Source organism: Bufo gargarizans, unplaced genomic scaffold (assembly GCF_014858855.1).
Source record: "Bufo gargarizans isolate SCDJY-AF-19 unplaced genomic scaffold, ASM1485885v1 original_scaffold_1076_pilon, whole genome shotgun sequence".
Classification (NCBI taxonomy): Eukaryota; Metazoa; Chordata; class Amphibia; order Anura; family Bufonidae; genus Bufo; species Bufo gargarizans.
The window spans coordinates 276,752-298,062 of record NW_025334225.1 but is presented as its reverse complement, the minus strand read 5'-3'; the positions used below and the strand labels follow the sequence as shown (position 1 = coordinate 298,062).

The window sequence follows — 21,311 nt, the reverse complement described above, 5'->3', positions numbered from 1 at the left end:
CCCCGGTAGAGCCCCAGACTGAGAAGCGTTGGATCAGTATGGGTGGCCCCCCAGACTAGGGGACGTGTCTGGTCAGTGGTGGCATTGGCCGATAGTCCCGTTGCCCGCTCCGTTCAGAGTCTATGGGACGGCCTGAGATAACCGAATACAAGCGCGTGGCCGTCTCCGGCGGTCCCATAAAGTTAGATGGAGCAGCTGTGCAGTATGACTGACCACTGCTTCATTCAAAAACACTGAACAGGGGCCCCCGTTCTATTGATCAGCAGGGGCCCCGGCAGTCAGACCACCACAGATCCGACAGTTTTCCCCTATCCGTAGAGTGGGTTGTTGGGACAACTCCATTAACAGTCTGGCTATGGAGGTCAGATTTTTTTTGTCACCAGGAATAGCGTCTCCCTTACCCTTAGGGCTCATGCACACGATCGTGCCCCGGCCGTTTTTGCACTGCATCAGCATTTTTTGAATGGGTCCGCAATCCGGAAGGTCCGGTGCGTAACGGAGGCACAGTAGCACTACGGAGCGCTTCCGCAGGGTTTCTCTCCGTGCATGCACTACTTCTTTGCTGTGAGGACAGATCATGGACCCATTCAAGTTGATTGGGCCTGGATCCATCTGTGGAATTCGAGCAGAATGTAGATTGGCCCCACTTAAAGGGGTATGTTTGATGGAGGGGGTCCTACCTCTGGAAACCCCATGAGAATGAGAACTCTGTACCCCATGGGGCTCCCTGAGATGAATGGAGAGGTCGGTCAGGCATGCTCTCAGCTCTGTTCATTTCTGTGGGAGTTCTGGAGATGGCTGAGCAGGGTGGCTCAGTGGTTAGCACTGGTATTCTGCAGCACTGGGGTCCTAGGTCGGAGTCTGACCAAGAACATCTGCATGGAGTTTGTATGTTCTCCTCCCGCTCTCCAAAGACAGACTGATGGGGAACAGATTGTGAGCTCTGCTGGGGACAGCAAGCGATGATGTCTGCAAAGCGCTGTGGAGTAAGTCAGCGCTATATACGTGAGGAAAATAAATAAGACCCCACCGATCTACATTGTTTTTGTTTTTTCTCAGGCCCATTGATTTGAATAGGTGAGTCTACCATGAAAATCGGGCCATGATACCACATACTGTGCCTTTTTAGCTTAACGAACTTGAGACCGTCAGACGTGAATTGTCCCACTCGCTATACAGGCCAGCGACAGAACCCGGAAGCATCGCTCATCTGAACGAGGCCTAAGGAGGATTCGGTTGAATGACGTCTCTATGGAGTCACTCATCTGGTTTGGAGCCTTCATCGCAGATTCGGCCAAAAAAGCCGGACCAAAGAGTAGGCTCTCTGGCGGAAAGCCAGTGGACCTCGTCATAGTCAGTTGGGCCCCTATAGTGCTGTTTGTGCTCTGTGGGTCCACTGCTATCTTCACTGTGCTTCAGTCTCTGCATGTAACAGGGATGGGGGGGTTCACATGTGCCGCTGCAGCCAATGACTGGCTTCATTGGTAATGTATCGCCAAGCGGCACGTCATTGTAGTCACATTCTTCTTGGGGACACGTCACTGGAGAGCCCAATGAAGGGCTGCAGCGGTGCACCAGGCATCAGGCGAGACGTCACATTTCCAGTCCACAGGGGACAGGACCCTCATCGCTGGGATAGGGCACTAGTGACTAGGTAAGTGGCTTTTTATCTTTATTCAACTTGTCTGAATTTATTTATTTATTTTTTATATATAAAAAATGTGCTTTACCTTCCTGCACTCGCCTCGGTCCAGCGCCGGTTCTCTGGGCTGCAGCAGTGACGTTCCGTGTACACCGTCATAAGAGGGGCATCCTTGCTTTTACCCACCTCTGATAGCCACCCGATATGAGCAGCTTCCGGTTTTGTGGACGGGAGATGTCGGTGTATTACAAGACCAGCCATTTATCTCTATAAGTACTGATACAGCTCCCTGCAGTGGGAAGGTCTGGACGGCCTCTGCTTTCCCAGCACCGTCTGCTGTGTGCCAGGGAGTGAGGCAGCGCTTTGGTTAGGGTTGTCTCTCATCAGATAAGCCTTTTAAATGGATTAAAAACCTCTACAGGCCTAATACTTACAGCTGAGGGTTTGCTACAATGGTACACAGTATACCAGTGCTGGCAAAATGTATTGGTCTGGAAGGAGCATTGGATACAACTGCAACTTTGTGGCGAGAAACATAAGGAGGAATTTATTAATGCTGGCTTTTCTCAATGTTGTTGTGTGGCCGGACGCTGACAGCAGCCAGGTGTAGGTTTGTGGTGGAACTTACATAAGTTTTCTGGAGCCAGTAATATTAAAGGGGTTCTCCAATGTCTAAAACATGTCCCCCAAATGCCCTCATACCTGCTGCTTCTTTCTGTCGTGCAGATCAAAACATCAGGCCACAACTGGGATGAGCCTCCCTAGCGTCACCTGCAATGCTAGGAAGTCTCGTCCCCATCGTGGCCTGCCAATGGCTGCTACTATCTAACTTTTATAATATGCTAATTGGCCTCTAGGTGCGGGGGGGGGGGGGGGGGGGCGCGTTGTCCCTCCTCCTAGAGGCTTCGTTCTCCCACCTTTGTCGCCTCCCTCAAAGTCCTGATTCACAGGGCCAGGCAGGTCTCATATCTGTCTGCCAGCCCTGTGCTCTGGTGCCGCTCTTGCGCCGTTCAGTATTCGGCGCAGGTGCGGTGCAGAAGCTGGCAGCCTGCGAGCGTCTTTCCCTAACCGCGCCTGCGCCGACCTACTAGGTCAACATGACCTACTCTTGTCCGTTTTTTGGGGACAAGGATAGGCATTAATACAGGGAGTGCAGAAACAAAACAAAAACAAATCGGCCTTTCTTACCTTGGCCATGTCTCTGAGTATTGCACACCTTGTGCTTTTGGGCACTCCAGTGATGTTGCAGCTCTGAAATATGGCCAAACTGGTGGCAAGTGGCATCTTGGCAGCTGCACGCTTGACTTTTCTCAGTTCATGGGCAGTTATTTTGCGCCTTGGTTTTTCCACACGCTTCTTGCGACCCTGTTGACTATTTTGAATGAAACGCTTGATTGTTCGATGATCACGCTTCAGAAGCTTTGCAATTTTAAGAGTGCTGCATCCCTCTGCAAGATATCTCACTATTTTTGACTTTTCTGAGCCTGTCAAGTCCTTCTTTTGACCCATTTTGCCAAAGGAAAGGAAGTTGCCTAATAATTATGCACACCTGATATAGGGTGTTGATGTCATTAGACCACACCCCTTCTCATTACAGAGATGCACATCACCTAATATGCTTAATTGGTAGTAGGCTTTCAAGCCTATACAGCTTGGAGTAAGACAACATGCATAAAGAGGATGATGTGGTCAAAATACTCATTTGCCTAATAATTCTGCACTCCCTGTACAATGGATCTGCATAAAAACAAAAAACAAACAAAACGGATGCAACACGGACCTCATCCGTGCTGAGATCACAGCTATCTGAATGGCAGAGGACCACTTTAACCCCTCATATCACAGCATTATCTGCTCTACATCGAGAGATATAGCTGTTAGAAATTGAGTCGGGAGTAAGGGTTGAAAGTGAAAGCGGGAGACAATGCTGTAATCCTGGCCTTGTTTTAAAGCATATATTGTCAGCTTTCAAATAGAGATGAGCGAACTTCTGTTTTAAGTTCGGCGTCTAAAGTTCGGCTTCCGGTTAGCGGAGAATCCCGATCTGGAACCGGATATGGATTCCGACTTCCGTTGTGGTCCGTGGTAGCGGAATCAATAATCGGCCATTATTGATTCCGCTACCACGGACCACAACGGAAGTCGGAATCCATATCCGGTTCCAGATCGGGATTCTCCGCTAACCGGAAGCCGAACTTTAGACGCCGAACTTAAAACAGAAGTTCGCTCATCTCTACTTTCAAACAAGAACAGGCTCACATCCCTAGCTGCTATCCAGCCCAAGATATGAGGTGTTAAAGCAGCCGCCCTTCAGCTGGCTGTGATCTCTGCTAACCTGGAGGAGGGGTGGGGGCAGTGGGGGAGCTGCTAGGTTGCACAGAGGAGTTAAAATATATATAAATTTGGCATCATCGTAATCTTTCTGACCTACAGAATAAAGATATGTTATTTATACCACACAGTGAACGCTGTAAAAATAAACCCCACAAAATGTTAAATTTGGTATTTTTGTTTTTTTGTTTTAAATTTAAAATTAAATTTTTTATTTATTTTTTCATACCCCCAAATAATGGAATAAGAAGTTATTTAATACAATACATGAACCCAAGAAGGGTAAAAGGGGTTGTGTCATCCCAGACATTGGTGGCATATCACTAGGATATGTCACCAGTGTCAGATAGGGGCAGGTCTCGTTCTCCAGAACGGGGCCCCCAAAATGATGAGGAGTGCACCATGCATGTGCAGCCGCCTCTCCTTTCACTTCTATAGGAGTTCTGATCATATCCGATCAAGCGTGTGCGGCTATTTTCTGAACTCCCATAGAAGTGAATGGAGGGTGCACTGTGCCACCTCTCCGTTCATTTCTATGGGACTGCCGGAAATAGCCAAGCCAGTTTTCGTCTCTTTTCAAAACTCCCATAGAAGTGAATGGAAGGTGGCCATGCTTGCACCGTACGTTCTCCTTCAGTTTGGGGGACCCGTTCTGCAGAAAGGAGCAGGTCCCAGAGCTGGGATCCTTACCCAACGTTGGTGGCATGTCCTAGCAGTATACTACCAATGTCTGAGGTGAGACAACCCCTTCAAAAAAAAACTACAACTTGTCAGGCAAAGGGAAAAAAATAAAATAAAAAAAAGGTATGAAGACTGGAACACGGAGAGGTTAACCTGAGTTGTTCGCCAACTAAATTTACTTCAGACATAAATTCAAAATCTACAATTAAAAATTGACATTTTCAGGAGGGTTGTTCCAATTTTAATTTGACTGTTGGGAGGTAAAGGGCTTGTCTGGTTTTCTGATGTTGATGACCTATCCTCAGGATATTTCATGAGTATCAAATTGGTGGGGGTCCGACACCTGGGGTTGCAGTGCACATCATCAACATTGTAGCGTCGGTGCGGGATAATTACATGCGCTCTGTCCCATTCGCTTGTCAGCAGTTATCAGCTAAACACTGAATACAGCGCAGCGCTCGCATGAGTGCTCTGTCCACTTCCAACAGCTAATGGGCATCGGGAGGGGGCCTGAAGATAAGTCGTCAGTTTTGGAAAACTGGACAGGCCCTTTAAATGTGTTGGCACTGAAAGCCCCCCCACTTTTTAGTAAAGTGGAGAACATCATGTAAATCGGGTGGCGGTTTCCACACTTTCTGGTATAGATGCTTTAAAGGGCATCTGTCAGCAGATTTGTACCTATGACACTGGCTGACCTGTTACATGTGCGCTTGGCAGCTGAAGGCATCTGTGTTGGTCCCATGTTCATATGTGCCCGCATTGCTGAGAAAAATGTTTTAATATATGCAAATAAGCCTCTAGGAGCAACGGGGGCGTTACCATTACACCTAGAGGCTCTGCTCTCTCTGCAACTGCTGCGCCCTCTGCACTTTGACAGGGTCAGGTGTGATGACGTTTACACTGCATGGTCCTGTCAAAGTGCAGCAGTTGCAGAGAGCAGAGCCTCTAGGTGTAATGGCAACACCCCCATTGCTCTTAGAGACTCAATTGCACATATTAAAACATCATCTTTCTCAGCAATGCCGGCACATATGAACATGGGACCAACACAGATGCCTTCAGCTGCCAAGCGCACATTTAACAGGTCAGCCAGCGTCATAGGTACAAATCTGCTGACAGATGCCCTTTAAATCTCCATCATTGCCTACTCGTTTTATAGGGACTTGCAGGAACCACGTGGCACAGGTACTGGAAAGCATGGACTCCCTTGTGCTTGCTAGCGCCCACATCACGCTGTACATTCCTGTGTATGTAGCAGGAGATGCTCTCCGCCACATCGGGGAATGGATGGCACGGCATCGTTCTCCCTCAACCCTAACCTCCAGGCTGGTGAGTGCAGACCACAGTGTTCCCAGTTTAAAGGGGAGCTTGAGCAAATGGCATTAATCGTGTAGAGAAAGCTAATACAAGGCACTTTGTAATGTATTGTGATTGTCCATATTGTCTCCTTTTCTGGCTGGATTAATTTTTCCATTACATTATACACTGCTCATTTCCATGGTTACAAAGCACCCTGCTATCCATCTGTGGTGGTCATGCTTGCACACTATAGGGAAAAGTGCAGGCCAGGAGTGCACGTAGGCTGGTGTTTTTACCTATAGTGTGCAAGCACGTCCACCGCTGCTGGATTGCAGGGTGGTTGTAACCATGGATACAAGCTGTGTATAATGTGATGGAAAATTGAATCCAGCCAGCAAACGTATGGACAATCGCAATACATTAGTAAGTGCCTTGTATTAACTTATTATGTGTTCTTGCATAGCAAGACCACATACTATTATCTCACATATATATTATTATTATAGCCAAATTTGCCACCCTAACTCCTCCCACAGTTTTTACACTACATAGACAAAAATTTACCAAAACGTGCAGATTGTACCCGATCGGATTGCTATTACTTTGTGGAGCGATCCCACCCCCGGGGCCCCCGTGGCGAGCCCCGGAAGCCCCCTTTTTTCCCATAGACTTTGACAGGGTAAATTTTCAAATCGCTCCCACTCGCCAGGCTTTGACGCTAAAGTCACCAAACTTGGGTCACTTAGTCATGGAGTCAACCCGAAAATTTTGGGCACATTTCGGGGACCCCAAAAAGTGGGCGGGGCCATACAGAACCAATCAAAATCTCCCCATTGACTTTAATGAGAACTTCAAATTGCTACTCCTCCCACATTTTTAGGAGTACAAATTCCAGACTTTGCAGACTTGGTCGGCACCCACCCGAGTACCTTGCTTTTGCTTTGTTACCCGATCCCACCCTCCGGGCCCCTGGGACAGGGCCCCCAAAATCCATGTTTTTCCCATTGACTTTGACAGGGACAATTTTCAAATCGCTCCCAGTCGCACAGATTTTAAACTAAAGTCACCAAACTTGGGTCACTTAGTCATGGGGTCAACCTGAAAATTTCTGTCACATTTTGGGGGACATTAAAAAGTGGGCGGAGCTACAAACCACCAATCAGATTTTCCCTATTGACTTCAATGAGAAACTTTTAAATTGCTGTCATTCTTACAGTATTTAAGCCAGAATACCCAAACTAGGCACCGTAGGTCATTGGGTGACTGGGGTCAAAAAAAATTAAAAAGTGGGCGGGGTCTACAACGGCCAATCAAATTTCAGCCATTTGTTTAAATGGGAAAAATTCAAACTGCCGCTGCTCTTAGACTGTTAATGGCAGGGTTCCCGAAACTTGGCACAGTTGGTCACTGGAGGACTGTGCCAATGTATATCTCATTTTGGGGATGCTAAAAAGTGGGCGGAGCCACAAACAACCAATCAGATTTTCCCTATTGACTTCAATAAGAAACCTTTAAACAGCTGTCATTCTCACAGCACCCAAACTCGGCAGGGTGGGTCAGTGTGAGACAAAGGTCAAAATTTATAAAAGTGGGCGGAGTCTACACTCCACCCAGTTACTCCGCCCACTCCAGTTGTAAGCTACTGGTGGAGGCAAGAACACATCACACAATTTCCCCAGAAATTGTACCTTTTCTAGTATATTTATATAATCTCTATCTTAGTGTGCCATGCTGTCATCCAACCACATGGTGGCAGTATTTCAGCTACAAACAGACACCGGGCATGCTAAGACATGTGTATTAGATGACCAGTGTGCCATTTGGGTGGAAATCCTCTTTGAAGTGTACTTGCACTGAACAAAAATATAAATGCAACACTTTTGGTTTTGCTCCCATTTTGCATGACCTGAACTCAAAGATCTGAAACATTTTCTACATACACAAAAGACCCATTACTCTCAAATATTGTTCACAAATCTGTCTAAATCTGTGTTAGTGAGCACTTCTCCTTTGCTGAGATAATCCATCCCACCTGACAGGTGTGGCATATCAATGTGCTGGTTAGACAGCATGAATATTGCACAGGTGTGCCTTAGGCCCCTTGCAGAAGAGCGTGTCCGTATGCGTTGTAAGAAAATGCGTGATTTTTCATCGCGAGTGCAAAACATTGTAATGCGTTTTGCACGCCCGTGAGAAAAATCGGCATGTTCGGTACCCAAACCCGAACTTCTTCACAGAAGTTCGGGTTTAGGTTCGGTGTTGTGTAGACTGTTTGTTTTATTTTCCCTTCTAAGCCCGGCTTCTCTTCTTTCTTCTTCTTTGAGGAATAGGACCTTTGATGTCACTGTGCTCATCACATGGTGCTCATCACATGGTCCATCATATGATCCATCACCATGGTGATGGATCATGCGATGGACCATGTGATGAGCGCAGTGACGTCATCAAAGGTCCTTTTCCTGTGCACAGCAAAGATGAAGACAGAAGAGAAACCGGGCTGCGTGAGCAAGTGGATTAAGGTGAGTTAAATTTTTATTTTATTTTTTAACCCCTCCAGCGCTATTGTACTATGCATTCTGTATTAAGAATACTATTATTTTCCCTTATAACCATGTTATAAGGGAAAATAATAATGATCGGGTCTCCATCCCGATAGTCTCCTAGTAACCGTGCGTGAAAATCGCACCGCATCTGCACTTGCTTGCGGATGCTTGCGATTTTCACGCAGCCCCATTCACTTCTATGGGGCCTGCGTTGCGTGAAAAACGCAGAATATAGAACATGCTGCGATTTTCATGCAACGCACAAGTGATGCGTGAAAACCAACGCTCATGTGCACAGCCCCATAGAATTGAATGAGTCCGGATTCAGTGCGGGTGCAATGCTTTCACCTCACGCATTGCACCCGCGCGGAAATCTCGCCCGTGTGAAAGTGGCCTTAGACTGCCCACAATAAAAGTCCACTCTGAAATGTGCAGTTTGATCACACAGCACAATGCCACAGATGTTGCAACGTTTGAGGAAGTGTGCAGTTGGCATGCCGACTGCAGGAATGTCTACCAGAGCCGTTGCCTGTGTAATGAATGTTCATTTCTCTACCATAAGCCGTCTCCAAAGGCGTTTCAGAGAATTTGGCAGTAGATCCAACCGGCCTCACAACCGCAGACCACGTGTAACCACACCAGCCCAGGACCTCCACATCCAGCATGTTCACCTCCATGATCGTCTGAGACCAGCCACCCGGACAGCTGCAGCAACAATCCATTTGCATAACCAAAGAATTTCTGCACAAACTGTCAGAAACAGTCTTAGGGAAGCTCATCTGCATGCTCATCGTCCTCATCGGGGTCTGGACCTGACTGCAGTTCGTCGTCGTAACCAACTTGAGTGGGCAAATGCTCACATTCGATGGCGTCTGGTGCGTTGGAGAGGCGTTCTGTTCACGGATGAGTCCCGGTTTTCACTGTTCAGGGCAGATGGCAGACAGCGTGTGGGTGAGCAGTTTGCGGACGTTAATGTTGTGGATAGAGTGGCCCATGGTGGCGGTGGGGTTATGGTGTGGGCAGGCCTATGTTATGGACAACGAACACAGGTGCATTTTATTGATTGCATTTTGAATGCACCGAGATACCGTGACGAGATCCTGAGGCCCATTGTTGTGCCATTCATCCACTACCATTGCAGCATGATAATGCATGGCCCCATATTGCAAGGATCTGTACACAATTTCTGGAAGCTGAAAATATCCAGATTCTTGCATGGCCAGCATACTCACCGGACATGTCGCCCATAGAGCATATTTGGGATGTTCTGGATCGGCGTATACGACAGCGACGGCGTGTTCCAGAGGCAAATGGTGGTCACACCAGTAAGGCAAAACTGCACATTTCAGAGTGGCCTTTTATTGTGGGCAGTCTAAGGCACACCTGTGCAATATTCATGCTGTCTAATCAGCATCTTGATATGCCACACCTGTGAGGTGGGATGGATTATCTCGGCAAAGGAGAAGTGCTCACTAACACAGATTTATGAACCATATTTGAGTAATGGGTCTTTTGTGTATGTAGAAAATGTTTCAGATCTTTGAGTTCAGCTCATGCAAAATGGGAGCAAAACCAATAGTGTTGCGTTTATAATTTTGGTCAGTGTATGTTTGTTTTGGTGTTTTTCTTTTGTTTTTTTGTTTTTTCCCTTCTTCCCCTAAATGGGTCCATAATGTGCTGATTCATTTTATAATATATCTTCATAGGGGTCGGCCATTTTGATTAAGACACACAAATGAAATTCCTAAGGATCACAGTGTAAGTTACATGACAAACTACCCAGTGGTAGCTCCACAAAATAGCTTGGTGGCTAAATTAGTCTTATGGCTAGGGAAAATCACATTGCTGTCTCCCCTTGGGCCCCATGCACACTGCAGATCTGTACGCACAAATCTTTTAGGGCCACGGTGCAGGTTCACATCTTCGGAGTATGCAGCGCTATTTTATTTTCAGTAAAGTGACGCACACCATGACTGAACTTAAGACCCCAATGTAAGTCAGTGGGGTCCACCTGACACTGCTGGGCATTTTTGGTTTTCTGTTCCTGGTGATGCAGCAGAAATTTGGAAGTGATCAGCACAAATGTGAACAAATTTGCTAACATAAGAATATTTTTATTGTGAAAACCATTTTTTTTAATTACAGTTTATATTCCTAGGGTACATTTCCTTAAAAGTGGTGGTCCCACAAAAAATATTCAGCAGTTTTCAAACCAGCACCTGGATCTGGATACTTTTGTAATTATTACAAGTTTAGTTTAGCCAGTGAGTTTTTCAATAAAATGTATCTGTATAGCGCCACCTGCTATTTTAGTTTTTTCGTATATATTATTATTTTATTTTTTTCCATTTAACTGAGGTGGCCACACATGCTCAGTTCCTTCCTTCAACTGTGTCTTGAGCTGTGATAGGGAGAGTGCTGCTGCAGAAAAGAGACACCCCAGCTTGATTATAAATCTAGCAGAGCAATGAATGGGGAGATCTCTGGACCCATGTGAGGTACAGGGCTGCTTCTAGCTTTGGTAGAAAGAGGTTGTCATGTCCTATATGATGTCTGATTTTAATTTTTTTACATTAATCATGGGATAACCCCTTTTTAAGGCGCTGTCCTGTTAAGACAAATACTTAAAGTGCCTTATACACACGGCACGTATTACACGTCAAACTTTTGACAAATTCCACACATTATACGTGCATATTTTGGTGTGGATTTGGCATAGAAAAGCAGAGAATTCCGATTGGAAAACCCACATATGATACATTGCTGTGTGCATGTGACCTAAGGGTTCAGATCTGCCAATAAAATTGCAGCTGCTACAGAATGGCAAGATTTTGTATTTAAAGGGATTCTCTGGGATTTTCATATTGATGCCCTGTCCTCAGGATAGGCCAACATGAGGCCGGCAGGGATCTGACTCCCGGGACCCCGTATGAAGAGGCTTCGGCGCTCTGTGAGAACCATTTGATGTCATGCTCCTCATTCACATGACCGAGGTGCAGCTCAGACCCACTCAAGGGATTGAGACTGAGCTGCAATACCAAGCACAACCTCTATATTATGTGCATAGCTGTGCTTTGGAGACGGCGCTCATTCAGCCTCCTCAAATGGCTGATATGTGGGCGGGGGGGGGGACCAGGTGTTAGACTCCTGACAAACTCAAATTGATGATTTGTCCTGAGGATAGGTCATCAAGTTTTAGTGATTAATTTTTTTATTTAAATAAACTATAATCTAAGAATATTGGGTCAAAAAATACTCATTTCTGATGGAGTATCTCTTTATCATGGGAGCCTATGGGTGATGAATGCCACAATGTCCCTATAAATTGGCATACCTCCAGTGTGATAGATCCTACCTTCTGTAGCTTCAGATTTCACATGCAGATCGTCTAGTCGTGTCCACTCGGCCCTGAAAGCAGCTCCGCGTTCTTCTCGGTGGTTAATTCTATTAATTCCTTTTCATTTTTTGATGACTATAAAAGCTTGGTGATAAAATATTACTTTAGCTGGGACCCGGCTATTTGCATGGATAACAAGAAATCTGTTTTCTTTTAATTTCTGACATTTATATAATTTAATAACCATAAATTTAATATGAATCCTATTAGTCTCTGACTTTTCCCTTTGCATTTAAGGTGCTACCAAGTACACGGATAAAGATAATGGGGGAATGCTGGTGTGGTCTCCTTTTCACAGTATACCTGATCTGAAGTGTAAGTACTGAAGCATCCTAGTATTGCCAATACCTGTGCATTGTGTGATCTCAAATGCAGCGCCTGGGAACGGAGAAGCTGTGAAACACAAGACCTAAAATAACTCTAGGGCTCGGTTCACACAGCGCATTTTGCATGAAGTGCAACGCTGCCTCTCACTGGAGACAGTGCTGACGACAGTGGAATTGGCACCAAAAGTTGCATGCTATAAACTGTGTGAACAGGGTCTAAGGGGCATGCTGGTAATAAATAGCAGTGAAACGGTGTCCCATGTCTTCTGTATGAATGGAGCGGCAGTCGAGCATGTTCCTTGCCTCTCCATACGCTGGTGGGGATAGCTGAGTGCATTGCGCGGCTATCTCTGTCAGCCCCTTAGACTCGGAGTGGAGTGGCGCATGCTCAACCACTGTGACAATCTGGCATACTGCATGCAGTACTTTAGTCCTACTGCCTCTCGGCGTGCACTGCCGCCGGAACTTCGCCCCCGCCCCCATTATAGTCAATGGGGACGTAGCGGCAGTCCGGGGGCCCACGTGAACTAGCGGCAGGACAGATCCGGAATGGCCTGCTGGAGTCCCCCGAGTACTTTGTGAAGGATCTCGGACCAAAATGGCTAAAACGGATTCTCAGAATAAAGGACCCGTTTTTTGTTTTCTGTTCTTCTGACGGATCAGAAGAACAGAAAACGAAACTGTGATGTGAACCCGGCCTAAAGAGCTGCAAGGACTCTGCGCCTCTCTACAGACTCCTGCACACTTTTTTCATATTCTTGTGGTTGAACTGAAACTGCACAATTAGTTGGTATATACATACACTCCTCTGTAAAAATCTGCTCCTCTTTTATTACAGTGGACGAATACATTGCTATAGCAAAAGAAAAGCATGGCTACAACGTGGAACAGGTACGCTTTGTATTAATCCTAAAATAATTCTGTTAGATCTGCACAACGGTTACGGGGAATCCAGATTTGTAGAAGTGACCAGCAGAGGATAGAACTGCAACACCATTACAGAAAGAACCCTGCATGAAAGAGGCAGAGGGGCACAGGAACACCGTGACCACTATGTGCCTTGATTTCAGAATCTGAGCTGCCTGCCCTAAAACGGCCACAAGATTGCAATGGTAAATAATGAACATTAGGTTTCTATAGTAAATCTCCACATATGAACATTGCCTAAGAGGGGGATGGAGGAGGCCGAGGGCGTGTGAGTTGGAAATTATAGGTGCACATTAAGTACTGTAACAACCGTTACAGCCTGCCCACATGAAGTTTTTTGGCGCAAATTTTTGCGACTTTTTCCATGCAAAATCATTGCTAAAAAACTCTTCCAAACAGCCTCCCATTTATTTCAATGAGAAGCAGCACTCTGCTCCAAAAACCACAAGCAGAAATGCAGATTTGCATTGAAGTATACTCTCCCGCAACATTTGTTGTGCGACAATTTTTATAATAGTAGTCTATGTTGTCGCACTGCGACAGTCGCAGAAAAATACATCAGTCGCAGCATATCGCAGTGCGACACCATAGTCTACCATTATAAAAATTGTTGCGCGACATTGGTGCGACAAATGTTGTCGTGTAGACCTAGCCTTACCGAACCCTGTGAGAAAATGACAGGTTCAGAAGTATAACTTTTTTAGTAAAATTAAACTACAGTAAGGAGGTTTATACCAATGGTGGTCAATCTGCCATTGTGTGGGGACCTCCGATGTGGCCTTTGACTACATCACAGCTGTAGGCACATACAGATTTTTATTTTTACACAGGGGTAGTTGTGCCCTACAAATATTTTACTTGGCTAAAAACTGTTTGGATGGAGATAAGAGGATCTTACTTTATCCAGTTCTTGTTTTTGACAGAATGTATATGGACGAAATGTAGTCATGTGAGAGGACCATTCATAGACATAAGTGCCCCCAGTACAGAGGAGCTCTTCTGTACTGGGCAGAGCGTTTCTACACGGACAGACATGTCTAGTATTCTGGGGAAGGCAGCGGCACCATATGAAATTGCTTTCCCCTTGGAGGGCCCTATAGAAGGACATGTGGACCCATGCATCACTGGTCTATACATTACATGCTCTTTGCTAAAAGGAAAACCTGAAGGATACAGACTTGTGTAATGATGGAGCGTGTGTCTATGTGTGTATGAATGTATGTAAAGTAAGTGTGCTTCTTCTCTCAAGGCTCTTGGCATGCTGTTTTGGCACAAACACAACATCGAGAAATCACTTGCTGATTTGCCCAATTTTACCCCCTTCCCCGATGAGTGGACGGTTGAAGATAAGGTCCTGTTTGAACAAGCGTTTAGTTTTCATGGGAAAAGCTTCCATAGAATTCAGCAAATGGTGAGATATTGTGTGCTGCTGTACTGAGATCCTGTGTCGTCGCTCTCTTCTGCCATTATTCCATACCGTCCGCTTTATAGAGCCGCAACTATTGGTTTGCCTTCAAGCCAGTTTTTGTTCTGGCATTTTTATTTAGTTGTTTTTTTCCGGCATTCCTTCCAAGAGCCATAACTTTTTTTATTTTTCTATTCACGTAGACATGTGAGGTCTTGTATTGAAATGGGGAAATAATTTGTTGTGGGGTGAAATTGACACAAAAAACCAAAAACCTTGAGTCGCCATGTGTTTATTTAAAAAAATAAAAATAAATTTCCCCTGGGGGAGGGGGTATTTTTACGGTTCTCACTGGCTTCTAAAAAGGACATGACAACCTTATTCTGCAGGTCAGTATGATTTCGGACATAATACATTTATATAATTTTTATTATGGTTTTACTACTTTTGGGGAGAACATTTTTCTTTGCATTGCATATTTTTAGCACCCATACATTACACTTTTTTTTTTTCTCAAGTGAATACAAAGGAGCCATCCCATTAAAAGGAATGGGACTGCAGAGTTTTTAACTACACTGCTCACTGCCGCATTTTCAACGGTGACCAGGTAAAGTGTGAAGAGAAGGCAGTTTGCTCATATAAGCGGTTCTCTTTAAACAGCTGATCGGAGGGGAAGTCGGGGTGGGGGGTGCCGGGAGGTTCTTCAAACAGCTGATTGGTGGGGGTGCTGGGAGTCAGCCCCCCCAATTTAATATTGGTGACCTATGGTGAGCAGGCTTGGCTTGTGAGTCTGTTCCGTAGGTCTGCTGCACACAGATTATGTACATGTACATAATTTTGCATTAAGAGCTTAAAAGGTTACAGACAGTCAAAATTTTATGTCTGACCTTTGAAAGCAAGGCGCCCCAAATAATGCCACAGAGCATCGGATCCCTATTAACTATATTGGGATCTGACCAGTATCCAGCCGCTTTCCAGCATAAATGGCGGCTTTTGGCTGGACAAAAAGATTTCACAACGCAGATAAGAACGTAGCCTTATCTGGCTAGAAAGTTGAACTTGATCAGCATATGTGCTGTAGAGTATGTTGTATTCTGCAGATTTGTATATTTCTGTGTATATATTTACAGTTTCCTAAATTAATATAATGGATTTAGCTTCCAGATAAGACCATAGCAAGTCTGGTAAAATACTACTACTCCTGGAAAAAAACCCGTTCTCGGACAAGTTTGATGGATCGGCAAGCAAGGAAGTTGGCCAGTAAAAATAACCACAGAGAAAGGTATTGTGCTTTACCATACAGTATTTGTAGGGTTTTGTAGCTATTTGGTTTTGTTGTGTGTGTGTGTGTGTGTGTGTTTTTTTTTTTTTTTTTTTTTTTTTTTAATTCCCATCAATTCTGTTAGTCACTGGATCGACCGCCCCCGGTCTACATATAAAAAAAGCAGAGATTAAAGTGAATAAAATAAGAGTTATACTGAATCCATCCCTACACACTTGTATATCAATCTGCTCAGCTCCTCCTGCTCCACAACATGCTTGCACTATTAGGCCCCTTTCACACGAGCGTGATGGATAAGGTCCGGATGCGTTCAGGGTGCATTCAGGAAAACTTCCACCATTTCGCAAGCAATTCCAGTCAGTTTTGTCTGCGATTGTGTTAATTTTTTTTTGCGCGGGTGAAATGCGCATTGATGCGTTTTTCACGTGCGTGATAAACTGAAGGTTTACAAACAACATCTCTTAGCATTCATCAGTGGAAAAACTATTTGCGGACCGCACAACACACAATGGTCTTGTGCATGTAGCCTTAAACTTGGCTGCAAAATCTATCCAGTAATTACTTCAATTATAGCAAAATAATAGTCACTGGTGAATATAGTTTCCCATCATATGTACATTTAAACAAAAGTGTAGGAAGTCTACAAATTCAAGATATTGGGATTAGTGTCTCTGAGTAGCTGTGCAAGCACAGAGGATCTGCTGCTACCTGAGCAGCGCAGATGCCAACGGTGTATGTGCTGCTCACATCTGGGTAAACCCGGAAGCGGAGCTGCGCATGCTCAGTCATCATCTGCACTGCTTAGGTGGTAGCAGCAGCAGATCCTCTGTGCTTGCACAGCTACTCGGAGCAACGGAGCAGGAATGAAATTGACAGTGCCAGGAGTGATGAGAGCTGCTCTTTGGAGAAGCTCCCCACTCTGGATGATGGAAGGGGGGTCCAAGCTAGCTCCTTCTATGATAATTCATTTGAAATCACTGGATGTATCTGTAGCCTATAATGAGCATACAGCTGGTCCCCGTTCACAAAAATTATACATTGCGTACATCTGGGCTCTATGTCCTGTGTATATATTGGGAGAAGATTTTGTTCCGCATATACACTGGGTAACAGAGCCTTTATGCTTTGCTATGACGCCCATCAGCCATTACAGTAAAACCACTGACTGGAGGATTGCATGACCCCAATTCTCATTGCAATGGCAAGTGAACTGTGGATTAGTTGGAAGCAGGAAAAATGGGAGAATAGAGCAGCTTTGAAAAGGACCAGATGACTGGGTCTCAAAAACGGAAGGTCTTATGGGATGTTCCTGGTGGACAGAGGTTAGTGCCTGCCAGTGTGGTCCAGTAATGGTCAACTGGTGAACCAGCAACAGGTACATGGGCGCCCAAGGCTCATTATTTTATGTGGGGGAGTCAAGGCTTGCCCGTCTGGTCCGATCCCACAGAAAGAGATACTGCAGCTGAAATTGCAGAAGTTACTGCTGGATATGAATCGCCTTTTCTTTTACATGGTATGGGCAGCTAGGTGTGTGCGCATCGCTTTCCTGGGGACGAGATGGCACCATGGGAAGATTACAAGCTGGCGGAGGCAGTGTGATACTCTGGGCAGTGTTCTGCTGGGAAACTTTGGATCCTGACGTGGATTTGACCCGTACCACCTACCTGAACACTGTACAGATCAAGTACACTCGTTTATGGCAGCGGTATTCTCTATGGTTATCGAAAATTAAAGGATCTACTGCTAACATCTTAATACCAGATGCCACGGGACATCGTTCGAGGTCTTGTGGAGTCCATGCCTCGGCATGTAGGGCCTAGAAGTCTGCTCACCCAGATTAAGGCGTTCTCTCCCCAAGGGGAGAGAGCACCCCCCAAATTGACGTGTCAGAGCGGAGTGGGAGCCTACATAATATCAGCCAGGTGCTTCTAATTGGTGTATGTGCAGATGATGAGTACAACTTGAACATGTTCACACTTTGCAGATTCTTTAAAAAATTTCCCTTTTGAATGCAGATTTGTCATGGGTTTCACTTTCTTCACTTACAATCAGCAGCATACCCTATTTATACATTTTTAAAACCGGCCCACTTGCTTTGTACAGCTGTATCTTATACTTTGTTCACAATGAGTCAGATTTATTTATTTATTTTCAATGATTTTGTGTTTGCATTCAGCGATGAGGACCTTGAGGAAAGTCATCCTCCAAAGGATGGAAATGACAGTGATTATGACCCTAAAAAAGAAGCAAAAAAAGAGGTGCGTAATGCCCTGTACTGTATGTGTGATATCTGATTGAATTATCCAATGAGAAAATATCATTAAATGTATGATCGCTTGTGGTCCGGATGCTAGAATCCTCATGATCACTATAATGTGGATCAGGATCTCCCCCCCCCCACCTACCTCATTATTGCACAACCTCGTTATTGCAGACTTAGGCTACTTTCACACTAGCGTTCGATCGGATCCGTTCTGAACGGATCCGATCATAATAATGCAGACGGAGGCTCCGTTCAGTACGGATCCGTCTGCATTATTTTAGCATATAACAGCTAAGTGTGAAAATAGCCTCGTACGGATCCGTCCAGACTTTCAATGTAAAGTCAATGGGGGACGGATCCGCCTGAAGATTGAGCCATATTGTGGCATCTTCAAACGGATCCGTCCCCATTGACTTACATTGTAAGTCTGGACGGATCCGCACGCCTCCGCACGGCCAGGCGGACACCCGAACGCTGCAAGCAGCGTTCAGCTGTCCGCCTGTCCGTGCGGAGGCGAGCGGAGCGGAGGCTGAACGCCGCCAGACTGATGCAGTCTGAGCGGATCCCTCCATTCAGACTGCATCAGGGCTGGACGGCTGCGTTCGGGTCCGCTCGTGAGCCCCTTCAAACGGAGCTCACGAGCGGACCGACGAACGCTAGTGTGAAAGTAGCCTTACTTCACGTGCTTGATCTTTATATTTATTTATTTTTTTTCTTATTTTTGGGCGTCTGATGGAGCCTAGAAGGTCTAATTTTTGGGGCCTGATCTGAGGTGTGATGAAGAATGGGGGTCTGATGAAAAATAAATAAATAAATTATATATATATATATATATATATATATATATATATATATATATATATATATATATATATATATATATATATATATATATTTTTTTTTATTTTTTTTTTCTTATTTTCCTCCTCTAAATCCTAGGTGCCTCTAGACTGGATTACCACAACCACTTTATCCAATTAAAATTCTCCTCTGCCCTCATCACTGCCCTAGAATGAGGAATACACCCTTTAAAAGGCCATATAGGATTACCTGGGAGTACCGTCTGTTTTCAGATGGAAACCTTGAGTTAATGCACATTCCCAAATTATGTGTGATACTAATAAACCTGCTATTTGCCTTTTTTTTCAGGCCAGTGCAGATACCTGTATTCAGCCTGTAAAGGTTGCTCTTGGTAGAAGAGAATACCAAAGTTTACAGCATCGTCACCACTCCCAGAGGTCTAAATTTCGTCCTCCAAAGGGAATGTATATAATTAAGGATGACGTTGTAGCAGTGTCCTGTGGTCCGAACGCTGCCGGTACTATACTCCGTCAGTTGGATATGGAATTGATATCCTTGAAACGTCAGGTGGGCATTTTTGATTTATTAATGGTCTTTTCTTCTTCTTTTTTTTTTGGGTCCATTCATACGTCCGCAAAATGGGTCCGGATCTGTTCTGCAACGTTGCAGAACGGGTCCGGACCCATTCATTTTCAATGGGGCCGGAAAAGATGCGGACAGAACTCCCATTCCGCAAAAAAAATAGAACATGTCCTATCCTTGACCGCAGACATGGACAAGAAAAGGCATTTCTATTTAAAGTACCGTCCATATGTGGTCCGCAAAATGCGGAACACACCTGGCCCGATGTCCGTGTTTTGCGAACCGCAAAACGCTTGCGGACGTCTGAATGGACCCTTAGTCTGTAGAAAAGGCAGAGCGATCATGTGTAGCTGAACATCGCATGTCTGTTGCTTCCAGGACCACAGTCTCCATAGTTGGATTGTTAATTTTTAATATTTTCTGGGTGTTTCTAAGGGTACTTTCACAATAGCGGCAGGACGGATCCGACAGGCTGTTTACCCTGTCTGATCCGTCCTGCCGCTATTTTCGCCGGACCGCCACTCCGTCCCCATTGACTATAATGGGGATGGGGCGGAGCACGGCACTTCGCTGTGAGAGGCCGCCGAACTAAAGTCGGACATGCAGTACTTTTAGTCCGACGGCCTTTCGCCGTGCTGCGCCGGAGCTCCGCCCCCATCCCCATTATTGTCAATGAGGACGGAGCGGCGGCACAGCGAAATAGCGGCAGGACGGATCTGACAGGATGAACAGCCTGTCGGATCTGTCCTGCCGCTAGTGTGAAAGTAGCCTAAGTACTGGTGTCATAGAAATGGCTCCCCCTGGAACCCCTTTTTTTACAGCCTGCCCATAGGAGACTGCAGCACCTCTTGCTTTTGCAGACTCGCACCATAGATCTATTAAAGGGTTTGTCTGTGATGAGACAATCCCTTTGAACTGTCTCTTTTTTTTTTTTTTTTTTTTTTTTTTACTTTACTTTATCACCTTCTCCTTGGACCATATTTATACCTGAATCCTGCTTGCATCCAAGTGTATGAAGATTGTCCATCTAACGTGTAATTGGGAGGACATGCTGCTTATGTGTTCATGTTTGTTGGCATAGGATTTTGTTTTCTCTCTTGTTTTTGCTGTGACTGACTGGACGCTTTCATTTAAAGGTTCAGAACACTAAGCAAGTTAACAGTGCACTTAAGCAAAAGCTGGAAGGGGGCATAGAAGAGTTCAAACCGGCAGAGGTAACATGACCAGCCTGTGTGTCAGCCCGTGCCATCATCCCTGGCTTGATCCAGTGAATTGTAGCTCTTTATATCAGCCCTTTATTTTATTTCAATATTATTTTTTTTCATGTTTCAGTCAAATCAGAAAATAAATGCCCGATGGACGACCGAAGAACAGCTTCTCGCAGTACAAGGTAAGTGACAAGGAGATTTTCTCTCGGGCCATATCATGTCTTACGGAAGAAACTTGTCTGCAACACAGGGGTAGTCCTTATGTTGCCCTCCGTACAGATGGAGGCAGCTTCACTATAGTAGATGATAATGCAAACTGAATCTTGAACACCCTTCCCCCATAATGGCACGCATCTGTACAATATTCTAAAAAAGAAGTCAAATGGGATACATCATAGTAGTCTATGCAACAATGACACTGGTTCCTTTTAACGCTTTTGATCTACTCCAATGCCCTTTGTAAAGGACATTTACCATGTCACTGCACACCCAGCACTAGACCTCAGGTAAGTAAATAGCCCTCCAATAGTGTTTCCATGTGACCTGGGTAAGACTAGCATAGAAGGCACTGGGACTGAAGCGGGTGATGGTGACATCTGCTTTGCTGTGCCTACTCAGTATCTT

The 21,311-nt window shown here is 45.2% G+C and overlaps 1 protein-coding gene across 5 annotated transcripts in view; it reads left to right on the top strand.

Annotated features, from left to right (window-relative positions):
* RCOR3 (REST corepressor 3) overlaps positions 1-21,311 on the top strand; it is a 38,286-nt gene that overhangs the window by 2,486 nt on the left and 14,489 nt on the right. For 4 of the 5 annotated variants that reach the window (XM_044273709.1, XM_044273711.1, XM_044273710.1 and 1 more), the window contains 8 exons: positions 12,131-12,208; positions 13,058-13,110; positions 14,396-14,557; positions 15,709-15,833; positions 18,010-18,091; positions 19,246-19,464; positions 20,616-20,693; positions 20,812-20,869. In XM_044273709.1, coding sequence (XP_044129644.1) covers positions 12,131-12,208; positions 13,058-13,110; positions 14,396-14,557; positions 15,709-15,833; positions 18,010-18,091; positions 19,246-19,464; positions 20,616-20,693; positions 20,812-20,869 — 855 coding nt within the window. Of the gene's footprint in view, positions 1-10,202; positions 10,255-12,130; positions 12,209-13,057; positions 13,111-14,395; positions 14,558-15,708; positions 15,834-18,009; positions 18,092-19,245; positions 19,465-20,615; positions 20,694-20,811; positions 20,870-21,311 lie in introns of all 5 variants that reach the window. The other variant, XM_044273712.1, reaches the window with a different exon arrangement.